We start from the raw sequence: 11481 nt of genomic DNA, 5'->3' as shown, positions 1-11481 counted from the left end.
TGTAGAACTGTGCTGGTTCCAAAGCAGAGTAACCAAACTTACATGCAACAGACTGCAGGCACTTGTAGCACTGCCCAGATTTATAGTGACATGATGGTTGTGAAGCAAAAGAAAACTGTATAAAGGCAAAGTGAGGCTTAACTACATGTTGGTCACATACGAAACAACATGCCATGTTTACAGTGTATCAATAAAAGATATGTGCAACCAAAACAAGGAATCTCGGGCGTGCTATTGAGTTTTCCTATACTCTTCATTATTAAAGCTGTAGATCAGTAGGGCTCAGTGAGGCCCAGAGCAGTTAACAATACTGGAGCCCCTAAAGCTTCTTGCCCAGAAAAAAAACAAAATATGCAGCCTCTGTTTTGTTTTATGTACACAAATGTGAACACTACAAATTAGTATTTCATATGAGAGCCTGTATGTCAGCACAACTGTCCCCACCAAAAAACGCACTTCTCATACCATAAACAATACACTGTAAAACCATTTTCAAGTCACTACTGGAACTTTGATGTTTCAATAATAAAAAAAAGGAAAAGAAAACATAGAAAGAAAGGCAGTTCCCACTGCATTTAGGTGTAAACCTTAGCTAAGGTACAATATATGGTTTTATATGGAATGTATAACAAAATCTAGAGCCTTCTCTGATCGTTTACACATATTTTTGTCCATGGTACATTGTTTCAATTGGTTACAGGAGGCAATAATACTACAGGATTTTTTTTTTTTTTTAAGAGCACACAAATCCATACACCTTCCACCTGTTGTTAAACTACAACTCTCAGCATTCTAAAATAAATGAAGGCTCCCAGGTGATGCTGGGAGTTATAGATCTAAAGGTGGAGGGTTTGGACTTTTTCTTTACAAAATAGGAATGGAGTTTCCAAATGTCTGTTCAGGCAGTCTTATACCAGTGAGTCAGATTCTGTTTAACAATATACATTCATCTTAAGCTGATTTTAGGAAAACCCCATTGTAGTTTAAAGGGAAAGCTGAAGATATGCTGAATCTATTCAAGTATAAAGAATCTGACTCTGGGTTTAAAGGAATTGTTCTGGGTAAAATAAAAACTGGATAAATAGATTGTGTGTGCAAAATAAAAAATGTTTCTAATATAGTTATTTAGCCAAAAATGTAATGTATAAAGGCTGGAGTGATTGGATGTCTTACATAATAAACAGACGACTTCCTGCTTTGCAGCTGTCTTGGCTTCCAACGATTGGTTATCAGTCAGTAACCAATCAGTAACTTGAGGGGTGGCCACATAGGTCATAACTGTTGCTTTTGAATTTGAGCTACATGCTAAGGATCAATTGCAGACTCACTGAACAGTTATGTTCCATGTGGTCCCCCTTAAAGTCACTGACTAACTCAGAGTTAGAGAGCTGAAAAGCAGGAAGTGGTGTTCTGGCTATTATGTTACACATCCAGTCACTCCAGCCTTTAGACATTTTGGATAACTAACTATATTAGACACATTTTTTATTTTGCACATACAATCTATTTGCCCAGTTTTTATTTGTACACTAAACTGTTCCTCTAGCTTTTAACATTCTTGGAATAAATGACATAACCTGTGCAATTAATATAGGCATAACTATAAGGAGCTCATACCTTGCCCCTGCTGGAGGGCCCAGAAATGTAGGGGACCAAGGAAAACTAAAAATATTAGAAATTTTAATATATGTTTGTGCTATTGGTCATTTTTCTGGGGATATAGTGTCCACAAATGTTGCCAAGAGCTGCAGTAACTTCTAGTTACTTGACCGGCAAAGGGAGTGCTAATTTTAGTGGGTGCATGCCCATGCAGAAATCTGTTTGGTGCAATTCAGTATTTCACTGTCGGAGATGGATACAGAGATGATGTGATGTGGAATGACAATGTACATCCAGTTTGCCCAGGTAGGCTGGAAAGCAAGGTAAGGGGCATTTGCAAAAGAAACAACCAGTCTTTTTTGCTTTGTTTTTCTTCCTCAAGTATTCTGCAGTTTTCACGTTGTTGGCTTCAGGATTGGAAACTGGCAGATGGCACCAAGGAGGCATAGCTTTACTCAGCCTGGGCATCATAATTGGCTCCGCCTGCTTTCTTTAACTCATTTCTTATGTAATCTTCCTCCAGCTCTTTATGGTCTGTGATCACCAGCTCTTTGGCAAAGTTCTAAGATGTGAAGCAAACAAGAACATTATCATTGTGTAAGGCTCATGTATAAAATAACTTGCATTCTTCTCCTCCATTCTGAAACAACACAACAGGTTCTGTACCCACTACTCCAACATTCCTCGATCTACACATGTGACATCATAAGCGAGTCACAACAATATATTCCTCAGGACAAACAGCACAAGGAATTATTGTTCACACTGGAACACAGACTACCATTGACTACATGATAGGCCATAAAGCTTTAATTATGTGCCAGACCCCGTCTTCCCACCCGCATTGATCTATCCCTGAATCTGCCAGATTGTAACACACCATATGGTCGTCACAAGGATGGCTGGGAGCAAAGTTGGCGGGCGCAAACAGACACATGAGTGGGAAGGGGCATCATGCTGTTATTCAATGTAGGGTGCAAACACTGTGTCTGCAAATCAATGTGTGAGTAATGTCAGCACAATCAGCCCTTATCTCCATATAAACATGCAGCAATAAACTTTCAACTGCCAAGAACATTGATTTGCCAAATCTTTTATACATCTGACCCATTAGCCAGTAGAAGCCAATAAACCTATGTGAAACACATAATGCTTGTTAAAGGGGTTGTTCACCTTCCAACCCGTTTTTTCAAACCAGTTTATTTCTGGTAAACTATCCGAAACTAGGGATGCACCAAATCCACTCTTTTGGATTCGGCTGAACCCCCGAATCCTTTGCGAAAGATTCAGCCAAATACCGAACCGAATCCTAATTTGCGTATGCAAATTAGGGTTGGGAAGGGGAAAACATGTTTTACTTCTTTGTTTTGGGGCAAAAAGTCACGCAATTTCTCTCCACGCCCCCTAATTTGCATATGCAAATTAGGATTCAGATTCAGTTCAGCCAGGCAGAAGGATTTGCCCGAATACGAATCCTGTTAAAAAAGGCCGAATCCCGAACCGAATCCTGGATTTGGTGCATCCCTATCCGAAACCATGACTTTTTTCAATTACTTTTTATTTTCTATGTGTTTTCTAATATTGAAGTGTAAAGTTTAATTTTTCACCTTCTAAAGCAGCTCGGGGGGGGGGTTGTGACTCTTTAACTGTTCTAAATGGATACATTTATGGGCAGATTTAGCAAAGGTCGAATTTTTAATTTATGTGAATTTTTCAAATATACTCAGGACTCGAATGGGAGGAAATTTGAATGTCTAATATTCGATCAAAGTCGCGACCCAAAAATTTTAATCAAGTTATCCGTCCGAAAAAAACTTGAATGTCGAGAAGGCAATTAACATATTTAAATGGTTCAAGGGACCTATGCCATTGACTCAGCAGGTAGTTAGGTGCTGAATATTCTAATTAGAACTGTTTCTATGGTCGAGGTGTGATAAATCTGACATTCAAATTTACATTCGAATTGGGGGATTACAATTTGAATGTGTGAATTTTGACACCAATTTGTTATTTTGGCGAATTCTAATTTACTAATCAACCCTTAATAAATCTGGCCCTTAAACTGGCCATAGATGTTGAGATTTTTAAAAGATCCGATCGTGATCGTGAGACCACGATCTTCTCAGAACGATCGTACGATCGTACGAATTTACCATCAACTAAAAAGACCAATTTGCCAGGAAAACAAACGGGAGCTGCCTGCTTGGCCCTGCAAACATAGATTGATTGCACTGGGGCCGACAAAGATTTTTTGACCTGGCCGATCAATTTCCTGACAGATGTCGCCCGAAAAATCGTAAGATGTACGATCGTTCGAATCCCACTAACAGCACGATAATTTCGAAGGATTGGTCGGGCTTCCCTAAAATCGGTCGTTCGGCAAGAAGAATCGTTGCGTCTATGGGGAGTTTAAGTTGATACATTTGTTATCCATGTCCCTGCTGAGCAAAATCGATGAAGGCAGCTGTTAGAATTTATACAATAGTTGCAAATATTCCAGAGATACTGCAGAGAAATGTATCAACTAAATGTATCAACTAAATGCAGTAAATTGTAGTAGTTCAGAATGCTCCTGGATTACGGAGTTGCCAGACTGAAAACACCAGATACAGGAACATTAACCTTTAATTTTGGGAAAAAGTTAAAAAACAAAACATGGAAAGCCATTGAAAAAAGTCTTTGTTTGTGGTGAACAATCTGAAAACAACTGAACGGAAAAAAGTGTTTGGAAGGTGAACGATTGATTTAAACGATATTGAAGCGTTACCGAATGATTATTTGGAGCTGCTTATTTCCACTGAAGAACAGGTGATATTTCAAGAGGGTTTGGCAGAACAGTGTTGTGGGTAATGGATGCCAAATGTGTAGCAAAGTGTTATGTTATCAGAGATAATGTCAATTGGACTCCAGCATCAGGCTGTTCGTTTTTATAAAAGTTGTTCAATAAAAAGGGGAAGTCAACGCCCAGATGTTATGGTTAAGAATGCCTTATAACAACAGATTGTGCTTCCCGCAAACAACAGCACTGGGTGCTATTTACAGTATTTTGGTAGCTTTATCACTCCTGCTGCCAGAGTGAAGCAACACTTCAATAGGACACACTTATAGGCAGGACAGACAGCTAAAAAGAAGCTCTATAACATGTATTGCAATTTTCTGCTAGGCACCTTTAAATCAGTTTCAAGCTTGACTACATTAAGGAAGTCCAAAGTTTATTACCACCACCTTTCATACAGTGAGATATCAAGTAATCTCTTGAAGTTTGAAAACATAACTGATTTCAGTACATTACAATTCAGATAATAGGAGAGCACCTTACTGTATAAAGTTTATTGCCAAATTGGTTATAAAGCAATTAACCTGCATGGAATAGCTTTCCTCTTCATTATTTGAATTGCACTACAAGGCAGGCGGCAAGCTTTAGTCTATTGGCCTACGTTAATCTGACCATGGCTGGCATTAGCCTAGTGATGCACTGGGTCTGAAAGGCTAAGCAACTGAACACCAAAATATTAATTTTAATACATTACCTGCACTACATCTTTCACCAGGGTCTTGTCTGTGCCAGTTTTGGCTCTCTGGAGGCCACCAACATTTTCACCAATCCAGGTGATTAGGACGAACTTGGTTCTTTTGCTCATGGCATCCCCAGTTATGAATCGGATGTAAGCATACAGCCTGATATCATCTGAAAAGAACAACAGAAAATATTTAAGATTTAAAGGCAATTTTCTTTGCTAGCCATGCTTCATGTTTCTTGTATTTCCCAGTAAGTAGATAGCAGAGAAGCAGGACTTGCATGGCAGAAGCACAGTTAACTGACTGCTACTAACTAACATACTGCTGCGATTACATCAGAGCACAATTATACAGCAGCTTCCACTTGCATAAACAGGAGTATCATGGGCAGAAAGTAAGTGATGCTCTCATATACATTGGCAAAGCAATAGAAGCTGAATATTGTAAAAGCTACAGCCTAATAGGATTTTCAGTATTATATGAGATCTACAATTCATTTTTCACCATACCATATTCTTAGGATTATTCCATTGTTGGTACCGGTAAACAACAGCCAACAACAGATTTCCAGCTGTAGAGATGCAAAGGCTTCATCTTATTTTGTTATTGAGGTCTATGGAATTGTACTGAAATTCTAGTTTTAGTCAAGGCAACGCGGAGCATTATTTTTGTGGCTTCATGCTTTTAGTAGTTTGTAGCCACAGAGTTGCGAAAGAATAGGAGTGCTAAATACAATGTGAAACCCTGATCTTCCTGTCCAAACAACACTGTTTTGAGAGTACAGAACCATATATGGTCAGTTTATAGAGGAAAAGACAAATACTGCAGTGCAGCAGAACTGTAAAAGGAAAAAAGGCTTATATAAGTAAGTTGAGTAGAGGAATATTCATAGCATTGCTGCCTTGCAGTCATAGGTTTGACTCTATCCATGGCACTAACTGCAAAGAGTTTGCTGTGCTTGCTTGGGTTTCCTCTGAGTATTCCGATTTCCTCCCACATTCCAAAAGCCACCAAGCAGTTTTATTGGTCCCTGATCATACATGACCATAGCATGAATGTGATAGGGACCTGTAAACCCACCTGTAAGAGTTAACAAGTGACATTAAAGATCCATTTTTCATTTGCCTAATATTATGATAGTGCTGCAACCTGCTAAATAATGTGTTGATTCAGGCCTGACCTTTAAACTGGATTAAGAAAACAGCAGCATGTGGGTTGGGCCAATGGAAGGCCAGGAAGTTGGTGACCTTGCAGAAAATCCAGCAAGCCTCTTGTGAAATCACTTTAAACGTGAACCAAGGACCAACAATTGTGATTGCTTCAAAGGTTACACTAAGCTTATTACAACAGCGTGCTCTTTAATCTTAAAACCGCATTAAAATGTTGGCTGTATGAGACACAAACAAACACACACATATAGAATAACATGCATTCCCTCTATCTCTGATTGGCTGTATCATATACAGAAGTGATCCCCAACCAGTAGCTCATGAGCAACATGTTGCTCTCCAACCCCTTGGATGTTGCTCCCAGTGGCCTCAAAGCAGGTGCTTATTTTTGAATTTTTGGCTTGGAGGCAAGTTTTGGTTGTATAAAAACCAGGTGCACTGCCAAACAGTGTCTCAATGTAGATTGACAATCCACGTAGGGGCAACCAAATGGCCAATCACAGCACTTATTTGGCACCCCCAAGAAGATTTTGTTCATGCTAGTGTTGCTCCCCAACTCCTTTTACTTCTGAATGTTGCTCACAAGTTCAAAAGGTTGGGGATCCCTGATATACAGCATCATTGGCCTCTTGACTCATACAAACATAACTATGGCCAAACCCATGAGATAATGTTTGATATGTGTTCATAGGACTTGACACAAGTGCTGAGAAAGTAGCTGCCCATCTTGCCCTTACTTATATGTTACATATAAAAGTGCCTGCATTAACATATGGCTGGGAGTTTTATTTCACTAATGTGGGAAATAATGCCGGGGTTTACAGTTCTGCAGAAGTCAAGGTCCAGAGTGTTATCACCAAATAGATGACAATTCAGCATACGGCACCCAGTTTCCTTCCCGCTGGTTCCTGTAGGAAGTGTGAGAGTAAACACTACAAATGTGTGTCCATAAAGTGTAATTATTAGATTTTTTGCCTTCAGCTCTGCCATTCCCTCCTCAAACAGTTCTGTTAGTCTGCTCAGCCTGGGCTGCTTATTTATGAAGTGACACAGCATATCTGCAAGAAAGTCATTTTACATTTCACATTGATTTTGTACACAGAAGTGGGCTATGGGATATCGTTTATGTTTTCAGGAAGAGCGTATATTTTTCGTTGCATTTTCATCACGAAATATATTAACAGTGCATCTGGTAACGCAGTGCTCCAGCAGATGTGCAGCGTAAACAGAACTCGCCAGGCAGAATTCTATTTCTTGTGTTGGGAAATAGAGTTTCACGGCAGCTTAGCAGGGAAAAACATGACTTCAGCGAAAAACATTCTGCGGTAAATCTTGCCGTTACAAAGGTCTAACATGGCTATTTTAATGTATTTATATGAAAAGAAATAACAACAGAGGAAAGCTTTCTGTTTAGAACACAGAACTGTAGCAAGGAAAGAGCGAAGGCCAATGGTACAAGTCTGAGAAATATGCAATTTATTAGAACTGAAATTTACATATATGCAGAATGCTTCAAAGTGATGTTTTGGGAATGAGTATTTCTGTCATTTGGATCTCCGTACCCCAAGGGGCAGATTTATCAAAATGTGAGAATAGAACTCCCCCAGAAAAACTCACCAACTTTCTATTCAATTCTATGGGATTTTTTAGAATTGTATTTATACAATCTGCTTCTAAAAATCCCATAGGAATGAATAGAAAGTGAGTGAGTTATATTGTGGTGAGTTCTAAATTCACACTTTGATTAAAGAACTCACAACAGAAAAACTCACCTACTTTCTTTTCATATGGGATTTTTAAAAGTGTATTTATCAAACGGTAGACTCCACTGATAAATACGATTGCAAAAATCCCATAGGAATGAATAGAAAGTGGGCGAGTTCTATTCTCGCATTTTGATAAATCTGCCTCTTAAAGATTATTTAAACCCAGTAGGATAGTTTTGCTTCCGGTAAGGATTAATTATATCTTGGTTTGAATCAAGTACAAGGTACTGTTCTATTATAACAGAGGAAAAGGAAATCATTTTTAAAAAATATATATTTATGTGATTAAAATGGAGTCTATGGAAGCTGGCCTTTGTGTAATTCAGAGCTTTCAGGATAATCAGGTTCCGGATAAAGGATCCCATACATTATGAAGGTGAACCACCCCATTTTATATGATGCAGGTTGACGTGTGGGGTAATTTATTAATGCCCTAGATGCAAGTACTAAAGTATTTAAGCCTCAAACATGACCATCATTTGCACGGAGCTTGCTGGCACATGCACAGTTGATGGTAATTCAGGAATACTTTCAACTGTGCATGCGCCAGCAAGCTCCATGCCATAGAACTGATTGGCAAAGAACATAAAGATTCAGAAGATGGCGCCTGCTAGCTCTGCTGCAAAATTCTGCTTGTATTGGTCAGCTTTACAATGAGAGGCACTCATTCAATTCAGAGAGGGGGCTCAATTGATGGCTGTGGATGGGACTTTTGTCAGGGGGGGGGGGGTTAGTTTTCCTTTAAAGTTTGATATGTTTATGTTGCCTGGAGCTCTGGAATGGTAGTGATTCAGGAATCTAAAGCCATGAGTAGTAACTTTCTTTCCTGGCAGGAGTTCACACAAATGCATCCAGATTTTATTGCTTTTCAGAGCACCCTACTTCAAGCTGTTGCCAGGATAAAGTCGGAGTCATTGCAGATGGTGCCCTGTGGCATTAACCACAATGAAAGACCCAATGATACCAATAAGAATAGGTTTAGATGTTTGTCGTATAGCTAGTTAGAGAGCCATGAATGTAAGCCATAGCTGTAATGAAGGGCACCCTGGTGACTTCACTAATCCACTTGCTCGCCTGTCTTTACCAGCTGTATTCCTCTGCTGCCATTTTGGCACATCTACTGCTTTTCTTTTCTGACTCAACTCCGCCCTCTACTTCACATATGTATAGTACATATGTGTATGCGGGGGGGGTTGGGGCCATGTAATTTGAATCTGATTTAGTGATCCCCAAACAGTGGCTCGCAAGGTGGTGGTTTCAAAGCAGGTGCTTATTTTTTAATTCCTGGTTTGAAGGCAAGTTTTATTTGCATACAAACTGGATGTACTGCCAAACAGAGCCTCCTGTGCTGCCAGTGCACATAGGGGTTACCAATAGACAAAAACAGCCCTTATTTGGCAACCCAGGGAACTTTTCATGCTTGTGTTGATCCCCAACAGAACATCCAGCTTACAGTCAGGTTTTGTGTGTCGTCAAACTTTTTTTTGTGTTTCAGATTTTGTTTGCAGAGATCAAGATTAGAATGAAAAATTAAATAATAGAACACCTTAACACTACATCAAAATTACATTTATTCAATGATTAACTTCCCCTAAAGAAATTTTAAGACCAGCCATGAAAGCCCTGTTTAAAAATAACATGCAACGTAATGGTTACAAATGGTAATAATAATAACATTTAAAACTATATTATGCACATACCCTAACAGAAAAGCTGAAAGGAGCACAGCAGCAAAGGAAGATTTTGAGCAGAATGAAGCAATTGTGTCAGTTATGTTCTCACAGTTTGGAATGACACTGCATTCTACAACCTGCAGCAATGAGAGCAGAATATTGTAATGAACAGCAAATTGCTCATGCTTCTGGTATTCAGGGGGTCAAAGGTGATGGATTCATCAATGCAAGTTTCAGCTTGAACATGGTTTGAAGTGGGGTTAAGCATCTCGAACTGCCAAGCATGTTGGCTCAGTGAAGTATGCAAACAAGAGCTGGCAAGGCCAGATACACTGCAGCTTTCAGCAGATCTTCAGAGTAGGGGGTCTTTGCTGCCACAGACAGGCTAATATGGTGCTAATTGTAACAAAATGCATTGAAGAGCAAACGAGCACAGCAAGCTTTCTGTATTATAGTATATTTGTAAACAGGCCAGGGTTTAGCTCTGTGTGGGCAGATCTTAAGAAAAAATGTGTGTATCTACTACATGTATTTATTTATTTATTCATCATGTGGACATGTTTATGCATTGCTTTTTCTTGCTTTCGTGGAGCTTACAGTCTTGGTGGAAACCTGAGTTCCTGGGCTAAGACCCACACAAACCCAGTGAGAACTCCATGTAAAATATAAGTGCTTACTTAAGATGGGTTCTGCCAAATGGCCTACAAGCTTACACACTGGATATTTTACCAACTGGCACAGATGGGCACCTTGCAGTAATCTGACTGGTCCATGGCAATGCAGAACTGTAAGCCCATGTGGCTCCAGGTTGGCTGATACCTCCACATACACCAACTTTAGATTTAGAAGGAAAAGGGTTCCACTCATGGACCAATAAAGATACAATCTTGAAGTTTTTAAATGAGTTTAGACACTTTATGTTATAGGCCATTGGAGTCCGTATATAAATCCTTCAACTTCCGATTCTAACTAAATTATTTTCCATGTTGATTGAAAGTGCACAACATACAAGGCATTTCATCACTGCCAAAGGTCAGTCATTTAAAAGCTAAATGAAGATGGTGTCTGCTTTTGGGAACAATTCAAAGAACTACTGGCTAGAATGCTATCACACTACCCTACTGGCTATTAAACTCTGTACATTTTTGCAGACGGACTACAGGTACCCCAAATTGCTTCTGACTCCTCAGCTCTGCTTTATGTAAAGGTAACATACATAGGTTTTTAGAACAGTGTTTTTGTCAGTACATTTTGAAGAAAAGGTGTTTTGCTTGAACCGAAGAGGTGCAATGTCTTCACAAGCAGAAAAGCAAAACAGTAGCACTTCTGTTATTAGTGCTACACACAGTACAGAAATATAAAAAGAAAACAGCATTCGGCACATGTCACAATTCTCAGGGGGGCTGAAATTATTGCAGTGATAAGAATAGGGATATAAAGAGGCTTGACAAGCAAGCACTAATTATATGTTACTCCTCTCAGATTTGTTTATGAGAAAGAGCTACTAGCAGCAGCAGAGTATTGTGACACAGTCTTTTTCCTGTGTACACCTAAATGTTTCATTCCCATCACTGGGTTTTAAAGGAACATTATACTGACCAATTATAGAATGAGCAACAATATGTTGCTAATAAGACTTTGTATTAAAAACAATGCTTAGTAAGGCCAAGTGTGATAATAATGCCAATGGGGACAACGTATAATTGAAATATATTAAAAAGCACATACACTTTTGTATACTGTAGTATTCATTAG

General features: G+C 39.1%; 1 protein-coding gene across 1 annotated transcript in view; it reads right to left on the bottom strand.

Moving 5' to 3' along the window:
• Positions 1 to 1561: 1561 nt before the first annotated feature.
• The window catches only part of cotl1.S (coactosin-like F-actin binding protein 1 S homeolog), an 18251-nt gene continuing 8331 nt past the window's right edge, over positions 1562 to 11481 (bottom strand). Inside the window, exons 3-4 of the mRNA XM_018260580.2 lie at positions 5130 to 5287; positions 1562 to 2161 (exon numbers count right to left, since the gene is read on the bottom strand). Coding sequence (XP_018116069.1) covers positions 2051 to 2161; positions 5130 to 5287 — 269 coding nt within the window. The 3' untranslated portion in view covers positions 1562 to 2050. The remainder of the gene's footprint in view (positions 2162 to 5129; positions 5288 to 11481) is intronic.

The sequence above is a fragment of the Xenopus laevis genome, chromosome 4S (genome assembly GCF_017654675.1).
Source record: "Xenopus laevis strain J_2021 chromosome 4S, Xenopus_laevis_v10.1, whole genome shotgun sequence".
NCBI classification, from domain to species: domain Eukaryota; kingdom Metazoa; phylum Chordata; class Amphibia; order Anura; family Pipidae; genus Xenopus; species Xenopus laevis.
The sequence above is the reverse complement of the archived record's forward strand: the minus strand, read 5'-3'. Positions and strand labels throughout refer to the sequence as shown.